General features: G+C 43.2%; 1 protein-coding gene across 1 annotated transcript in view; it reads right to left on the bottom strand.

The window, feature by feature from the left end:
- Positions 1 to 19,474, bottom strand: part of spata20 (spermatogenesis associated 20) — a 220,465-nt gene that overhangs the window by 132,834 nt on the left and 68,157 nt on the right. Inside the window, exons 12-14 of the mRNA XM_078401845.1 lie at positions 18,622 to 18,790; positions 16,699 to 16,907; positions 7,411 to 7,610 (exon numbers count right to left, since the gene is read on the bottom strand). Of these exons, the coding sequence (XP_078257971.1) occupies positions 7,411 to 7,610; positions 16,699 to 16,907; positions 18,622 to 18,790 (578 nt within the window). The remainder of the gene's footprint in view (positions 1 to 7,410; positions 7,611 to 16,698; positions 16,908 to 18,621; positions 18,791 to 19,474) is intronic.

Genomic DNA, 19,474 nt, shown 5'->3' with positions numbered 1-19,474 from the left:
GTCTCTGGGTCATTGTCATACAGCATGGAAACAGGCCCTTCGGCCCAGAGGGTCATCACTGGTAGGTGAGGATTCCTTGCCCGGGTGAAAGGGCCGGAGGCGCAGGTGATGGAAGATCATGCCAGGCTCAGAACTCATTGAGGTGTGGGCATGGGGGTACAAAGGTAAGGCCTCTGCTGAGGACTAGCCGTTCTACATTGGAAAGGAGACATTGGTGGGGCATGTTGAAAACCTGACAGCCAGGGTTAAAGGCGGGGGTCAGACCAAGGAAGACAGATGGGTGGAGGGAGACTGCAGGGGGAGGCTTGTGGGGGGATAATGGGGGCTGAGAGGGGAGGGGTGGGTCAAGAGAAGAGGTAGCATGGTTGGCAAAGGGAAAAAGGCATCGGGACTCAGTGGTGCCAATATTGATGTCTCCTGTTGGAAGGTGGGGGAGAGTGGAATAGGACCTAGGTGATTCTCTCCACATTCCTTCCGTCCTGGGCCTCCTCCATTGCCAGATTGAGGCAACAAGCAAATTGGAGGAACAGGACCTCTTATTCCACTTGGATAGCTTGCGACCTAATGGTAAGGACACTGAATTCTCCAATTCTACGTAACTAACCTGCAAACAACCACCTCCCCCTTTTTCCCCCAGAGGGCCACCAACTTCTCCCCTTCTCCCTCCCGTTCTATCAATGTTCCTTCCTCTGGCTTCACAATTCACTTCTATCTTTATCTGTCCAACTCCCCCATGCACCTGTATCAACCTATCACTCACCAGGCTTTGTCCTACCCCTCCTTTCCTCCAGCTTTTCCCACATCACAATCAGAATGAGGAAGGGTCGACACTCCTGGTCCTTGGTCTCCATCTGCAACTGGCTTCTGGACTTCCTGACCAGCAGACTTCAGCCAATAAGAATAGGTTGTAGCATTTCCTCTACCCTCACCCTCAACATTGATGCTCTTCAGGGTTGTGTTTTCTGTCCCTGTCTATCCCCTGTGCATTCTTGACCGTGACCGTGTGGACAAGTATTACACCAGCTCAATCTATGGGTTCACTGACGATATCGTTATTGTCGGTCAAATTAACAATGAGACTGAGTACAGAAAACAAATTGGGAATCTTATGTCATGGTGTCAGAACAACAACCTAATAACCTCGAGCATCAGTAAGATGAAGAATTTGGTTATTAACTTAAAGATAATAATAATAATAATAATAATAATAATATATTCCTTTATTCGTCCCACACCGGGGAAATTTACAGTGTTACAGCAGCAAAGTGGATAGCAAGAGAGCAAGAGATCATTCATTGTAAATAGAAGATACATAAATTGTCGTCAGTTTTCCGTGTGTTCTTAGCTGTTATTGTTGACTCGTCTGCTGGGAGCAGTGCTGGTTGTGCAGTCTCACAGCAGCGGGAAGGACCTCCTATATCTCTCCTTCACGCACTTGGGGTAAAGGAGTCTGTCACTGAAGGAGCTACTCAGTGCAGTGACAGTGTCCTGCATGGGGTGGGAGTCGTTGTCCAGCAGCGATGTTAGCTTTGCCATCATCCTCCTCTCTCCCACCGCCTGTACCGAGTCGAGGGGGCAACCCAGGACAGAGCCTGCCTTCCTGACCAGCTTGTCGAGTCTCTTCCCTTCCGCCGCTGAGATGCTGCTGCTCCAGCAGACCACTCCATAGAAAATGGCCGATGCAACCACCGTGTTGTAGAAGGTCCTTAGGAGTGCCCCCTGCACTCCAAAGGACCTGAGGGGGGTGATTGGCTGCTGGTGGTGATCAAAACTCTGTTCTCATCAACAGAGCTGTTATAGATGATGGGCAACAGCTTCAGGTCCCGGTATCCATATCACCAGCAACCTAATCTGGTCTATTCCACACTGACGCAGTGATGAAGAAAGTGACTCAATATATTTACTTCCTGAAGCGTCGGAGATGTTTCTGCATGTCCACAAGGATTCTCTCATATTTCTACAAATGCGCTAGAGAAAGAATTCCAACAGGATGCATCTCAGGGATGACAACTACTCTGCTCTCACTACCTGACCCTGCAGAGAGCGATGAACACAGCTCAGTCCATCACAGACTCAACACTTCCTTCATGGTGCGTTGCTTCAGGAAGGCTGGAAGTATTGTCAAGCATCCTGTCACCCTGGCCATTCGCTTTCCTCCCTTCAACATTCTGGGAGAAAACACATGAAGCCCAGACATCCAGACTTGAGAACAGCTTTTTCCCCTCTGCTAACACGCTCCCAAACATATCACCTCTTTCTCACCCTATTCCCAGAGGTGCTGCCTCATACTCTCACTCCTAACTCCACCTCATTTGGTTATTCCATTGTTGCACTTCAGCATTTTGTTGCAACTGCAGATTGGGCTGCAATCTTTGCACTATTCTACTGTTCTGCATTCTTTGTTGTATTTATTACCATTTCTTTAATTATCAAGTATACTGTGTACTCTATGAACTTCATGCAAACAAGCAACTACATTTTTGGTTCGGGTAGGAATAGGATAGGAAAGTGGTGATGAGTTAGATGATCAGCCATGATCTTTATGAATGACAAAGCAGGCTCAAAGGAACTTCTACCATCGGGCAGACGATACAAGGCCTTCTACGCCCGCACTTCCAGGCTCAGGAACAGCTTCATCCTCAGGGCCATAGCTGCTATGAACCGGTCCTGCTGAGCCGGATGGTCACATCGCACAGTGATCCGGCACAGATCTACTTGCACTTTATTCTGTTTTAAAACTGTTACAATTTGTTTCATTTTGGGTTGTTTAAATTAATACTAGCTAATTAATTTATTGCATCGTATGGGAGGCGCATTCCCAATCATGTTGTACCCCTGTACAATGACAATAAAGATATATTGTATTGTATTGTATTGTATAAAAAAAGCTCTACTTTGCTTCTCTTTTTTTATTGCTCAATGAAACGTATCCACCATCTTATGTATTCCAAAATACAATTAAAACTTATCTCGATGCAGTCCCTAATTCTTTCACCAACATCTTAAATTTGTCTCTTCTGATTATGCAGATGCTACTGAAAACAATTTCCCACAGGAAAAAGTGCTGCTCTGTTACAATCAGCGTGGGTTTACTCCGAGATCTTCGGTTTCCTCCCACACTCCAAAGACGTACAGGTATGTAGGTTAATTGGCTGGGTAAATGTAAAAAAAAAAATTTGTCCCTAGTGGGTGTAGGATAGTGTTAATGTACGGGGATCACTGGGCGGCACGGACTTGGAGGGCCGAAAAGGCCTGTTTCCGGCTGTATATATATGATATATGATATGATAATGGAGTGATATTTTGTGGTGTCATGTCATCTGCTGTTGTTTGGTGAAGGTGCCTTTCCTGGAATTATAGTTTTTTAAAAAACTACAAAAAAAAGTGCTGGTGTAACTCATGTCAGGCAGTATCTCTGGAGGAAATGGAAAGGCAGCATTTCAGGTTGGGACCCTTTTCCAGTTCCGACAAAAAAGGTCACCTATCGATGTACCTGTCCAAGTGTCCTTTAAATGTTGTTATTGCACCTGCCTCAACTACCTGCTCCAACAGCTAATTCCATATACCCAACACCCTCTGAGTAAAAAATGTTCCCCTCTGGCAAGTTTCTATTAAATCTTTCACCTGTCACCTTATGTCATCTGGTTCTTGATTATATTGGTGAAAGACTCAGAGAGAAAATGAAATCTTTATTGATACGCAGACTGGCTTTAATGAAGGCATCACATGCCCTTTGCTTTTATCTATTAATGTGGGCAATCGAGCACGTGCACAAATGAATTAAAATAAGGATTCATATATGCACAAACATGCCCGGAGCTTTGGGCAGTGAATGATAAATCACCCAGAATCGCTCTCCTCTCTATCCAAAATCCACTTTGCAAACTGCACACATATGGATCTTCGATGACTGTAATGTTCACAATATTGGAATATCTGGCCACTCTCTCAGCTTTCACATGATGAATCTGCAGAGATCATCTCTTTGTTGCAAAATTCTGCATCAGCATTGTCCAGAGTTAACAAAGGACTGAAGTGATTGACTTAAAACGTTCGCACTCTTTTTCTCTCCTCAAACACTGCCTGACCTTCAGAGTACCTCTAGCCTTTTCAGTTTTCATTTCAGATATCCAATATGTGCATTTTTTTGCTTTTTCAAGAACAAATATGATCCTCCTCTCCGTTTACCTCATGGGCTAATGCAGTTGAAGAAAAAAATAATTACATTAATGTTCGTTTTTTTTTTTTTAAAGTCCTGAAAATTATCTTTTTATTAGATGTCTTTTCAATAATATATTCCTTTATTCGTCCCCCGCCGGGGAAATTTACAAAAACAATACTATACCATTAAGTACTTTCAATAAAGAGTCACAGAGACTTCTCAGAGCGTGGATGGACAGGTGAGATCAACTACTTTTAATTCCTGACAGACCATATGTGCAGAAAGTGCACAGATGTTTTTCTGCGGTTTTACCTGTAGCACAAATACACTCGGCGAGAGTAACAGCTGCATTCACTGCAAAACATAAGGGAAACCTGTGGCTCTCCTGGATCGTACTTTCCAGAAGAGACAACCAGCGGAGTCGGGAAGTTTAGGTTAGTATGTAGGTGGTCTGCCAAAAGCTACAGTGAGGTTGTCAGTGATATGAATTTAGAATTTTTTTTAATTATTTGACTGTGTTAAAATGCTGCACTTCAAAAGGGGGGCTTTATTTTTGTTAATGCTTTTTAATCATTGAATAGTTTACAAAATTCTTTGAATGCTTTTCGTTGTTCAAGGCTTTGACAAGTCGGAGTTGTAACTCAGCTGGTGGTAAAAATCACCTTTTTATGGCTGTGTTTGGTGTTGCCCTCTTGTGATCCTTCCAGAGCTTGGCCTCGGGGGATCTGGCCAACTGTGCCCGCAGGCTGCTGCTGATGCAAGTTAATACTACAGTATATTACAAAGTCAACTGCAAATGTGGGTGGCGTGATTTTGCCTGCAGGTTCTAGCCCACTTTAAACCCTTTCTTGCCCAAACCTCAGCTTCTTTAAAGGGAAAAGCCAGGCAGAAAAAACAAACGGGCCATTGTCAGAGCTGATTATTATGCTGGTGGCTGTTATCGGAGAATGCCAACCATTCTGCGCAGTCCTGAAGGAGCAGTGTTAAACATAGAAAATAGGTGCAAGAGGAGGCCATTCGGCCCTTCGAGCCAGCATCACCATTCATTGTGATCATGGCTGATCATCCCCAATCAGTAACCTGTGCCTGCCTTCTCCCCATATCCCTTGATTCCAAGAGCTCTATCTAACTCTCTTTTAAATTTATCCAGTGAATTGGCCTCCACTGCCTTCTGTGGCATAGAATTCCACAAATTCACAAAACTCTGGGTGAAAAGCTTTTTTCTCACCTCAGTTTTAAATGGTTCCCCTTTATTTTTAGACTGTGGCCCCTGGTTCTGGACTCCCCCAACATTGGGAACATTTTTCCTGTATCTAGCTTGTCCAGTCCGTTCATAATTTTATACGTCTCTATAAGATCCCCTCCCATCCTTCCAAACTCCAGTGAATATAAGCCTAGTCTTTCCAATCTTTCCTCATATGACAGTCTCGCCATCCCAAAGACTAACCTCGTGAACCTACGCTGCACAGCCTCAATAGCAAGGACGTCCTTCCTCAAATTAGGAGACCAAAACTGCACACAATACTCCAGATGTGGTCTCACCAGGGCCCTATACAACTGCAGAAGGACCTCTTTACTCGTATACTCAAATCCTCTCGTTATGAAGGCCAACATGCCATTAGCTTTTTTCACTGCCTGCTGTGCTTGCATGCTTACTTTCAGTGTTTGACCAACAATCCTCTGTTGCACAAATGTTAGGAGGACCCTCCTCTTCTCAATTTATCCACAATTACTTCGCATCTGACTACTATCAGCAGATGACACATGGCATCAGGCACATCCAGAGCTGAATAACAAGCCATTTCCCCTCCCACCTCCAGCTTCACAGGTTACCAAAATATTCGCAGCAGAATAATAACCAGCATTTTGTGTATAGAATGGGTGGATGCAGCTGATGAACAAAGTGACAACGTCATTCTGGAAGGAGTGTGGGGAGTGGCGGAGTAAGCAACTGACATTTTTTGTACCATTAGCCAGAGGAAAACTGTACACAACAGAGTCAGTGTTCCTGACTTGAACTGTAAACAGGCTATCAGTAAAATGAGTTGATGGAAGCAATTAGATAGTGATAACAGGTAGAAGTGTGAAATGTAGAGCAGGAGGACATGTCTGGCAGGTCAACCCAATTTACAATGCACAGAAAGAAAGCAAAGAAAGCAGAAAGTGATGTTTCAGTTTGAGAACAAGAGGTACATTTTTGAATTGAGGGGCTTCGAAATGCCAGACAATTAATGTTTGGAAGCCATTCCACTTTAAGAGTATCACCACTGCTTACTCTGCACTTCTCTGCAGCAGTCTCCTGACATTGATTAAAAGGGGGTTGTTTAGTTCATTTTAGTCCCTACTCCATCCAAAGATCAGGGGCCACTTATGACAGACTCGCAACTCAGACTAAAATGAACTCGCACCAACACCCAGGTCCAAGTCCAAGACCTCACAGTTTCAACGGTTCGTTATCTCACCAGGCGGTCCAATTATTTACTGCCGAACATCAGATTTGTGGAACGTATTCATCCATGGCATGGTTTAGACCAGTCACATGGAAATGATTATTCAACAAAAGCTTGATAAATCTATAATAGATGAAACATCACCCGTGAACAGACACAAAAAGCTCAGCGTGTCTGGAGAAAAGGGATAGGTGACGCTTTGGGTCGAGACACTTCTTCAGACAGCACTGTGAAGACTACAACTTCACGAGTTCAAATACTATACATACTGGAAACATCTTTATGTAGCATCATCATTCAACTCTCAAGGTTAGATGTCAAAATTAACACAGGTTTATGCACTATTTACAATGCCAGTTTTGGCCTGTACTCTCCACATTACCTGATTTTGTGTTATCATATCATATCATATCATCATATCATATATATACAGCCGGAAACAGGCCTTTTCGGCCCACCAAGTCCGTGCCGCCCAGCGATCCCCGTACATTAACACTATCCTACACCCACTAGGGACAATTTTTACATTTACCCAGCCAATTAACCTACATACCTGTACGTCTTTGGAGTGTGGGAGGAAACCGAAGATCTCGGAGAAAACCCACGCAGGTCACGGGGAGAACGTACAAACTCCTTACAGTGCAGCACCCGTAGTCAGGATCGAACCTGAGTCTCCGGTGCTGCATTCGCTGTAAAGCAGCAACTCTACCGCTGCGCTACCGTGCCGCTACCGTACCGCTGCGCTACCGTGCCGTGTTGTTAACAGTAAGAACCGTGGTGCGTCATCTCTGTACGTACCTGCTTGAGTGGATGATATTGCGTCATCAAGCCGATAACCATTTCTGGTAGAGCCATAGGAATGCCATTCAGCAGTTTTTCAAATGTTGTAACAATTTGCTTTGATCTGATGGTCCAGTCTGGCCGATTGGTGAAGTTGGCCAGCCGCACAAGGTTGGAAGCAGCCACAGCATTGCCACTGGGCTCTGCACCATCCTGGTCTGCATCAGAAATAATGAGGACAACACCATTTATTTTAATATGCACTCCTATCAGATGGTTCAAACAATAATGAACTTGGCAAATCAAAATAGCTGTGATAATAGAGGACAGATTCATGGCAAGTATAATTGTTTCCTTGATGAGTATGTTGATGAACCAACAAAAAAGTAGTCCATTTTAGATCTGGCATTATGCAAGGAAAACGAGTTAATCAATAGTCCAATGGTACAGGGGATTAAGGAAGGATGGTCATAGTATGGCCGACTTTTTTATATCAAGATTGGAAGTAATTTAGTGGAATCAAAAATCAGGCTCTCAAATCTAAACTAAGACTGCAATCCAACTGTGGAACTGAATTAACCAAACAATGACTAACAGTTAAAAATGCATGATTTACATACCCCTTTAATGTGTAAAATCCCTCCAGAAAAAGTAATCAAAATTCATGGTGAACAAGAGATGTAAAAGAATCAAAAGAAAAGGCTCATAAGAAAAAGGTTAAAAAGAATACAAGCAAAATATAGCAAGAAACATGGAAACAGATTCTAAAAGTTTCTGTGGATACATAGAAGGAGATATACAGTATTTGGTAAGTTGTGTAGGAAAATAACTGCAGATGCTGGTTCAAATTGAAGGTATCACAAAATGCTGGAGTAACTCAGCGGGTCAGGCAGCATCTCAGGAGAGAAGGAATGGGTGACGTTTCGGGTCGAGACCCTTCGTCAGTCTGAAGAAGGATCGCGACCCGAAACATCACCCATTCCTTCTCTCCTGAGATGCTGCCTGACCCGCTGAGTTACTCCAGCATTTTGTGAAATAAATACCTTCGATTTGTACCAGCATTTGCAGTTATTTTCTTATATATTCCTTCTCTCCTGAGATGCTGCCTGACCCGCTGAGTTACTCCTGCATTTTGTGATACCTACAGTATATGGTAAAGTTACTGATCCCCAATGGACCAAGATAAATTATACTGGAGAGTAAGGAAACAAAACATTTTGTGTACATCTTCATGGTGAAAGACACAGAATACCACAGGAAAAATCATCTGTCATATCGAGTGGCAGGCCATAGAAAAGAATGAAGATGAAGTAATGAAACAAAAGTCCTCCATTTTACTAACACGGAGATATTTCCAGTGGTATTCACCTCTTCATAAGGCTGATTCTATACAGCCATCTTCTGTAACACAGCAGCTCCAAGGATTTATCAATAACCGTTTAAAGCATTTAATGTGCCATAAATTTTAACATGGGTTAATTTAAAACTTGAATCCCTCGTCGTCCTTTATTTAGATTGTAACGAAAATTTAAATATTCTCAGCCAATTACCTGATCATTAAACACAATTGCAATGATATATGCAAACATTCCAATGGCCTTATAATACGGGTGACATTCCCTTCTCAACAGTTGACCTTAGATTTAATGAGCGCACTTAGCTCATTAGTCAAGGTTCTTGTATGTTTCGTATTAGGCAGAATACATGATTATGTTCCAATAATCCAGGCTTCTGACAGCCTCCTGGAGCCACAGGGTCACTGTTAATATAGCCACGCCTTAAATAAGCTTAGTTTCCACTCTCAATTTAATTGTTCAATATGTGCATGACTATTTATTAATGCAGAAATGAACAGAGATCCTAATGATAAAAGGGCTACTTACAGATTTCTGCAATAGCATTTTTTTTTTAAATCCTGTAGGTGTCTCTGAAAAAGCTTATGCAGTCAAGTCTTAAGTTAATGGTATTGAATTCAAATGGTGGGTTATTCGATCTTTTAAGCATTGCATCCCTATTTTTACAGCATTATACTGATTAATTCAGAGCAATGATTAATGTAAAATGTTCTCCTTATTTCTAATAGGGGCAAAATTTCTGCAAAGAATTCACAAGGGATCTGCCGGCAGACATGTCCGTCACTGAACTATTCCCGAACAGAGGCTGTAGCACAGCAACCAGTCCGAAAAAGGGTCTCGACCCCAAAACGTCACCCATTCGTTCTCTCCAGAGATGCTGCCTGTCCCACTGAGTTACTCCAGCTTTTTGTGTCCATCTACAAACATCGGCAGGTACCCCAGCACACAGCTTATGAAATCCACTTATGAAGACACAAGCCAGGTTAACCCTATTATCATCATATCATCATATCATATATCTACAGCCGGAAACAGGCCTTTTCGGCCCTCCAAGTCCGTGCCGCCCAGTGATCCCCGTACATTAACACTATCCTACACCCACTAGGGACAATTTTTACATTTACCCAGCCAATTAACCTACATACCTGTACGTCTTTGGAGTGTGGGAGGAAACCGAAGATCTCGGAGAAAACCCACGCAGGTCACGGGGAGAACGTACAAACTCCTTACAGTGCAGCACCCGTAGTCAGGATCGAACCTGTGTCTCCGGCGCTGCATTCGCTGTAAAGCAGCAACTCTACCGCTGCGCTACCGTGCCGCCCTATTACAAGTACGGCAGCACTTAAATAAATGAAATATCAGCGGCCAGGAGAAATAAACTCAGCCAATTACTTCATCAATACTCAACAAATTAATGGATAATTAAATCAGTTTAAATATTTTAATTTTTTTTACTCCAAAGACATTTTTTTTACTCCTATCAGAGACATCCCTTTCCTCTATCCTTCCTGCAGCTTTGGATGCTACTGCTGTCTAAGCTTATTATTATTGTCACGTGTACCGAGATACAATGCAAAACTTGTGCAAAAATACCATACATAAGTGCATACATGCATCAAGGCAGCGCAAAATGGGAAAAAAACACAAAAATGTAGTATATTGTGTTACAGCAGCAGAGAAAGTGTAGATAAAAAAAGTGCAAGGGGAGCAACAAAATAGGTTTGGAAATCAGGAATTCATCTTAACTTATGAGAAGAGCATTCTAATAACAGCATGGAAGAAGCTGTTCTTGAGAATGGTGGTTCAATAGACAACAGACAATAGACAATAGGTGCAGGAGGAGGCCATTCGCCCCTTCGAACCAGCACCACCATTCAATGTGATCATGGCTGATCATTCTCAATCAGTACCCCGTTCCTGCCTTCTCCCCATACCCCCTGACTCCGCTATCCTTCAGAGCTCTATCTAGCTCTATCATGCTATTAACCTTTTTTTAAAATCAGAAACAGGGAACAGTTTCTTCCCACCAGTTATCAGGCAATTGAACCATTCCATCAACAACTCGAGAGCAGGCCTGAACTACGTCATTGGAGACCCTCAAACTATCTTTTATCTGACTTTTCTGGCTTATATCTTGCACTAAACATTATTCACAAGATTCCCTTTATCATGTATCCATACTCTGTGTATGGCTCGTTTATAATCATGTATTGCCTTTCGCTGACAAAAGTTTTTACTGTACCTCGGTATGCGTCGCAATAAACTAAGCACAGCTCAATCTCATGTGCGTCAGAGAGGTGAGAAGAGAGAATGACCAAGGTAGGCGGAATCATTGTTTTATATGGCTGCTTTCCAGAGGCAGCGGGAATTGTAGATGGAGTCAAAGGGAGATGGGGAAAGTAAGTTCGCCTGATGGACTGGGCAGCATCCAACAACTCAACAATGTCTTATTGTCTTGGGTAGAGCTGATACTGATGCATACCAAGATATGTAGTATCCAGATAGGATCCTTTCTCTGGTGCACCTTTAAAAGTTCGTCAGAGTTCATCGGGGACATGCCACATTTCCCCAGAGCTCAGGAAAGTAGAGGCGTTGGTGTGCATCTTTGACCATAGTGTCAACGTCGTCGGACCTGGACGAAATGTTGGTGGCGTGCACAACCAGGAACTCGAAGCACTCGACCCTCTCTGCCTCAGCACCTGTAACCTCATGTTGGTGGAAGGGATTGGGGGGAGGGGAAAGAGCAGGGGAATAAAAGCGAAATGGGTAACGCAGAGATGGGAGATGAACGTACAGAGGAACGTAAGCAGGGTGATTGGGCTGGTGGGAGATAGTTAAACGCTTGCTCTAGCCGCTATGGTCCACTGAAGCTCCCGGTTACTGACCATTTAAACTCCTCTTTCCATTCCCATTCTCTTGGCCAACTCCACTGCTAAAGTGAGGTCACATGCACATTGGAAGAACAACACCATGTATTCCACTTGGGTAGCCTACATCCCAACGGCTATGAATAGTGAGTTCCTACCCCTCCCACTGGCTAACCCCACCCTGGTGCACACACATTTCTTCCACCATCTCTCACCAGCCCAGTCTCCTTGGTCCTTTCCCCTCCTCCTTATGCTCATCTCCTACCCCAAATCCATTTCCCTTTTAATCCCTCTCTTTCCTCTCTTCCCCGTCCGCTTCCACCATTTCCTTCCCTCTGCTTTACATTTCATTCCTCCACTTTTTTCCTCATCTAACACCCTTTGATTTTTATCCAAATTGTTGATATGTACCCAGGGAACCCTGGTTTTCACCCAGAGTTGTGAATCTGTGGAATTCTCTGCCACAGAAGGCAGTGGAGGCCAATTCACTGGATGTTTACAAGAGAGAGTTAGATTTAGCTCTTAGGGCTAAGGGAATCAAGGGATATGGGGAAATCAGTATTACTGATTTTGGATGATCAACCATGACCATATTGAATGCTGGTGCTGGCTCGAAGGGCCGAGTGGCCTACTCCTGCACCTATTTTCTATGTTTTCTATGTCTATGTTTTCGATGTACCATGGATAGCTAAAATCCAGGCATAGTTCACTATGACAGTTGAAGAAGGGTCTCAACCTGAAATGTCACTTATTCCTTTTCTCCAGAGATGTTGCCTGACCCGCTGACTTTACTCCAGCATATTGTGTCACACTTCGGGCTTTGATTTGTTTTACACTGTCTTGGGATTTTAATTTTTTGAACCTTTTATCATATCACATCATATATTATATATATATAGCCGGAAACAGGCCTTTTCGGCCCACCAAGTCCGTGCCGCCCAGTGATCCCCGTACATGTGCTTGTTTATTATCTTATCTATTAAGTATTGTGTTTACAAACTTGTTGTGCTGCTACAAGTAAAAATGTAATTGTTCCGTTTTCGTACATATGACAATAAAACACTATGACTACTGATTTTTGACTACTGACATCAGGCTATCAGATTGATAGCTCCCTCTTAGCACCTCCTTTCTGAAATAATCTGGTCATATTTGCTACCTTCAATTCTGCAGGATGAAAGATGTGAGATTCTCAATGAGATTAGCTTTCAGTAGCCAAGCCAATTTAGCTCCTGGTCTGTGTCAAGTTAGTTAATCACAAATTGCAATACAGATTGGAATGGACAAGACACCTGTAACTGCTTGATGGGAATGTATTTATAGCAAGGTAGCACCAAAGCTTCCACCCTTTCAAAACCACATCGCAAAGCAGTGAGCTTAGTTTTCAGAAAGCACTTTTCAACCACATTGGTCACTGGTTGCAGCTTTTAGACAGCTAACTATAGGGGAAAAGCCTTACGAATTTTAGCTGGCAGACAAAAAAAAAAGCTCACTGCAGTGAGTAATACAGATTTGAACTGCATCCAGGAGGCGAGAAATGTAGGAGTTTTACAGTCCAATCGAGTAGACAATAGACAATAGACAATAGGTGCAGGAGGCCATTCGGCCCTTCAAGCCAGCACCACCATTCAATGTGATCATGGCTGATCATTCTCAATCAGTACCCCGTTCCTGCCTTCTCCCCATACCCCCTGACTCCGCTATCCTTAAAAGCTCTATCTATCTAGCTCTCTCTTGAATGCATTCAGAGAATTGGCCTCCACTGCCTTCTGAGGCAGAGAATTCCACAGATTCACAACTCTCTGACTGAAAAAGTTTTTCCTCATCTCAGTTCTAAATGGCCTACCCCTTATTCTTAAACTGTGGCCCCTTGTTCTGGAGTACTTCTCCACCTTCTCGGTTTGACCTGGGTACCAAACTAATGGAAAATATCAAAATGTACGGAAATATTTTAAGAAGAGCCTCGCCAAACTCTGCAGTGGGAAGCACTTTGGGTGACAGGCACAATTAGTAAAGGTTGCTATCAGATGCCAGGATCACATAGAAGTTGATGGATTGTTTCAGGGACTGTTTTGCGGGTGGCGTTTCTTAAATTTGGCATCTTTTTTTGTTTATTCCATCTCCCTCAAGATCGAATGATACCAGCAGTTGCAAAGGAGAATGCCAAACTATTTAATGTCTAATATACTGCTAAACATTGACAAACATTTAAAACAATAAAAACCAGGCTTCTCCTTTGAAAGCCTATTGTAAATCTGTTTTTAGTTTAAAAAAAATTTATGTCTTAAATTCCCAAAACATATAATTTCAACATTTTGCCATCTTATATTTTACATCACCAGGAATCAGATTTGACTCCCCTGATCCCAAATGTTCTTGATTCAATATGGGGTTTCTTGCCAGGAATTACAGATATCTGTGATAAAATATAGATCATGCTTGAGCAACTGCCTTATGAATAGAAAAATACATTACACCAAAGCCTGGAGTGCAGTATTTGAAGAGAATAATGAGGTATTTAGTAAAGGTCATAAAATGAACACATCACAGCATATAAGCTGCCCAATGCATTTAAACTGAGCATTTCATGTAATTAAATGTGCCAGAAAACATTATACAAGGAGTTATAAAGCATTAAGCTGTATAAAGAGGATAAGTTTAGTTTTACTGACCTAACTAGGATGTTGACTCAAAAGGTTTTGCGAAGGAGAAAGAAAAGGTATCAGCCTAGATATTCTTGCCATGTAAACAAATATTACCTTAAACCCAACGAATTGTGTGTGTACACTGCACTTTCAGACATGTATTCTGGTTTCTCCTTAAGTATAATCCAAACCATTCACAGTGTGGTCAAACTGCATGTAATTCATAACAGGAATTCACAAGCACAATTCGAGATGCATGAATTGTGGTGATCACTCACAACATGGCAAGCATTTGCAGCTGAGGCACCAGAGAACAGTGGCCGTTGCCACTTCTAGTAAGTGTTAACATAGTAAGTGTTAACATAGTGTTAACATAATAAGTGTTAACCTTCTTGCAGGTATGTTCCAACAGCTGGTACTTTCATTGGTGTTTCATCCCACATAAACCCGACTTGCATCACTCAATGCCAATCTTTCAGGCTTCCCAATGATGTCTTCAATTATCCTCTTCCCAACTTCCACTATTGATCGGGTTTTTAGTTTAGTACAGAAATACAGCATGGAAACCGGACCACTGAGTCCATACCGACCATCGATCACCCGTTCGCACTAGTTCTATGTTATCTCGCTGTCTCATCCTCTCCCTGCACACCAGGGGCAATTTACCCTTCAAACCCACATCTTTGGGATGTGGGAAGGAACCGCAGCATCCAGAAGAAACCCACACAGTCACAGGGAGAACGTGCAAATTCCACACACACAGCACCTGAGGTCAGGATTGAACCCAGGTCTCTAGCTTAGTGAGGCATCAACTCAACCAGATGCGCCATTGTGCTACCCAAAATTCAGATTTGAATGTATTACCATCTGCCATGGTGGAATTTGAACCCGAGTGCTTAGGTCTTTGCCCTGGTATCTAGATTACTAATTCAGTGATAATATCACTGCATCATTGCTCCCCCTCCTAGGGTCAGACCATTCCTCTCCAAGCCTGCCCCAAACACATTTCCAACTACTCCTTCTCAATACCTACACCAACAAGCCTCAGCCAAATCACGCATCCTACCTTTTCTCCCCAACTACCAGATTGCTCGCCCACCCTGAATACCACTTCCCTGATGTCCTTCTATTTCCAATGCTTCCCTTCCTTGATGATGTCTTTTTCCACAATGCCTCTCAATAAATTCCAGGTCTAATCTTTCCCATCCATACCCTCCCACCCCCATATGCACCACCCCCCATTCTACTCTCTCCACCCAACGTCCTACGGTCTATGTCCTGTCTGATTTCCTCTGTCAACTGAACAAATGTTTTTTTCTAGTTGGGGGAAGGCCTTTGAATGAAGGCCACCTTGGAGGGCATGATAGCCCTTCAAGATGGTGGTGGACACTCGGAGTTGGCTGCGGGAGGAACCCCTTGGGCACGGATGCTGAGCGATGGCCGACGGAGGCGAAGGACTGCTCTCCATAGGCCAATGTCATGGAGGATTGAGAGTGGTCGAGTCAGCGGAGTTTGCTGCTTTTATTTTGGACTTGAAGGATACAAGATAGCACCTAAAACATGGCAACTCTTGTGCACTGACTCAGTATGGTCTACCATCTTACACTCTTACACTTAGTATGACTGTGCCTAATTTACAGTATAATAGGATTATCATTGAATCGTATGCCAAAATAGAATTTCAATGTACTTAGGTACACATGACAGTAAAGTACCATTGAACAATTGAAATGGCACCTTCGGCCTCAAGCACGATCACTTTTGGCCGCTGGACAACCTTGCCAGACTATCTCAGGCACCTAGGCAATGCCACCCTACCTGGTCACTCCGAGCAGAAGAATTTCATGGCTAGAAATAGAAATGTTTAGGAAGAGATTTGGCAAATGTTGGGAGGTAGCTGCTGCAGGCCTCTGATCGATGGTGGAATGGAGTGAAAGGTTCACACGTGCGAAGGGATATGAGCCCAACACGGGCAAATGGGACTCGCTTCGATGGTGCAACTTGGTCGGCATGGACGAGTTGGACTGAAGGGCCTGTTACCATGCTGAATGACATGCAGTCACAGCTGGGAGAGCAGAGTGAGTACGCTGCTCTGGGAGTGTCCCAGAGTGGGACAAGTGCAGATTGCAGACATTTGCCATCTGTTATACCATTTGATTTCTCGATTATGGAAATATTACGAATGTAAATCTGAATTTAACCAATCTGGATTAAAGTTGAATCATCAAGGAAATTATTCATGCATTCTATATTATTACACACACATTCTTAATCTAATACAACCTCGTTATTTAATGGACAGATTACTTTTGGGTGGCTACCCTTCACTGAATTCTCAACGGACGCTTCGATTTCCCGAGCTTGGAGGAACACAACGATGCATTGAAGCGACATGTCCCATCAAATGCAGAAGAGATAAAGAGCTTTGGGAAAACTCACCTTCCTTAAGGCGAATAAGTACAGAGGCATCATTGGCATCATCAATGAAGTAGCCAAATTCCTTGGCATCCCAAAATAGTTCATCCTGCTTCTCTTGAAGCTTCAAAGCCCACTCCAGCCACTGCTCCTCAAAGGAAGCTTCGTACAGGTCTATCAGACTTCGAATAACAAACGCATAGTCATCCAGAAACCCATTGATGGGACTGGTTCTGAAAATAGATCAGAATTGGTACACATTAAGTGCAGAATCACTAAATGGTGTGCTTTTCCTGTGGCTTGCATCTCACACTCCACATGTAGTAGTTCCTGGATCCCTTCAGACCTCTCCCAAATCGATTCTGTAAATACCTTTTGCCAGCACCTCCCACATACTCAACCTCTGCCATTTAGAATGGGAAGAGCAACAAGTGAACAGGAACAACATCTCCTCCATTTTGCTCCACGCTATGCTCCACTCAGATTGGGAAGAACAACATTATTCATCACCAGAGGGTCACAATTCAAGGCTTCTCTCCCTCAAAAGAGATTCTGGAGGACCTTCAGCACCCGAACTGCATCAGCTGAAGGTGGTTCACCCACTACCACCACAATCACATTCTTAGGCAATCAAGGATGCACAATAATTGCCTGTCTTCCTTTGTTAATTTTTAATGACACCTAAGAATTAAGTTTTCAAGAAATTACTCTACAGACAGTCCCCAACTTATGTGAGGGTTATGTTCCATGAACCTTTACGTAAGTCTAATTTTACGTAAATTGGAATCACCATCCCCATCCTTTGTCCAAAATAACTCACTGGATGTATTAACTGCCTCAGAGTCTTTGTTTTGCATGCTATCCAATCAAATGAGAAACACAGTATCCAATCAAGCAAAATGAAGAGAAAGATACTGAATGCAGAATATAGTTCTCAGTATTATAACGCAACAGAAGTCTGATAATAAAGGGGAAGAAGCTGACACTGAATCTGGTGAAGCGTGCTTTCAAGCTTATATATCTTCTGCCTGACATGAGCTGGGAAGAGGAGGTGGAATGACTGGGGTGGGAAAGCTCTTTGATTATGTTGGCTGCTTTCTGGAGGTAGCGTGAAGTGTAGATGGAGTCAAGTCTGTTTAATGGTCTGGACTACATTCACGACGCTCAGCAATTTCTTCCATTCTTTGGTAGAGCTTTTCCCAAACCAAGCAGCGATGCAACCCAACAGTGTGCTTTCTCATTGTCATCCAAATTGTTAACGTGGGTAATGAACAATGATGGGCCCAGCACTGATCACTGCAACACACCGCTGGTCATGGGCATCCAATCGGAAAAACAGTCCACAATTACCCTTTGACTCCTTCCCCCAAGCCAATTTTAAATCCAATTGGGTCTCTCATCTTGGTTTCCATGTGATCTAAACTTCCAGACTAGCCTCTCATGTGGGACCTTGTCAAAGGGCTTGCTGGAATCCATATAGACAATGTACACTGCCCTGCCTTCTTCAATCCTCTCAGTGACCTAGTCAAAACAGGTCTGTCAGGGTTGAACTGAGGGTTGGAATGGAGTGGTTCTACCTGAAGCTTGCAATGGCATAGCTTCTATCATCATGAGAAATATGCAGTTTGCCCTATTCCGCATGACTGTAGCCAACACATAATTCACTTCATATATTCATCTCTGTCCAATATCTCCTAATTGCTTTCATGAGCATCGTTACTTGAACTGGGCCTCAAACTTATGCAACTTTTTATGTGCAGCCTATTCCCCAACCTGCTCTCAAAAAACTCGCCTCCAATAGAATCATGGAATCAGCCCCTTCTGCCCATCTCGAGCATCCGATGAAATGCCAGGCCCATTCAGGATTGCATTCCATGCACTGGGAACGTTAGCTATTGAGAAGAATATGTGAAGAGGTCAACCGTTCTCCTTCCAATGGTTACTTACCCTTGCTCCACAACACCTTCACTTCCACGGTAGCAGCTGCGTAGGAGCCGTCCAGTGTTCGAATCAAACATGTGCTCCTTCAGGAAGGTAGCTGCCTTGGTTGCCCGCAGAATGTAAGTTTTCTCCCCAAGAACTGCACCAGCTCGAGCAAATCCAGAGATCATGAGACCTGCAGCAGAAATAATGAAAATCAATGGTATAGGTGAGGGAAAAGGTGAATATGGAAGTGTTCTATTTCTGTCTTATACTAGTCTAAGACTCTAAGCAATGAGGCAGAGTTAAACAATCAACTGCAGGAGATCGTATGGGCCTAGGGATATTTTCTTCCATGAAAAGAAAGTTACAGGGAGATTTTTAAATGAATTGAAGATTATATTGCAGGGTAAAAGAGGTCCAGTAGTCCTCACTGGCGGGAGACTGGTATACCAAAGGATATTGCAATTGTAAAAGAACCAGAGGGGAAATAAAGGCAGTCATTTTTATCCAGGAGATTATGGCCAAAATTCACTGCCTGAAAGTGATGCAGATGCAGATTCAATTGTATCTTTCAAAAAGGAATTAGATATTTATCTAACAAAAGAAAAATGTGCAGAGTTAAGGGAAAACAGTAGGCGGTGGAAGAACTTATTGGACACAGTTATATAAAGAGCAAGAAAGAGGCGAGAGTGGACGTTGGACCGCTGGAGAATGATGCAAGAGAAGTGATATTGGGGAATAAAGACATGGCAGAGGAGTTGAATAACTTTTTTGCATCAGTCTTCACAGTGGAAGACACCAGCAATGGGCCTGAAATGCAAGAGAGTCAGGGGATGGAGGTTCGTGGAGTGGCTATTACAAGGGAGCTTGGGAAGCT

The sequence above is a fragment of the Rhinoraja longicauda genome, chromosome 6 (assembly GCF_053455715.1).
Source record: "Rhinoraja longicauda isolate Sanriku21f chromosome 6, sRhiLon1.1, whole genome shotgun sequence".
NCBI classification, from domain to species: domain Eukaryota; kingdom Metazoa; phylum Chordata; class Chondrichthyes; order Rajiformes; family Arhynchobatidae; genus Rhinoraja; species Rhinoraja longicauda.
Note: the sequence above shows the minus strand (reverse complement) of the source record. Positions and strands in the feature narration are given on the sequence as shown.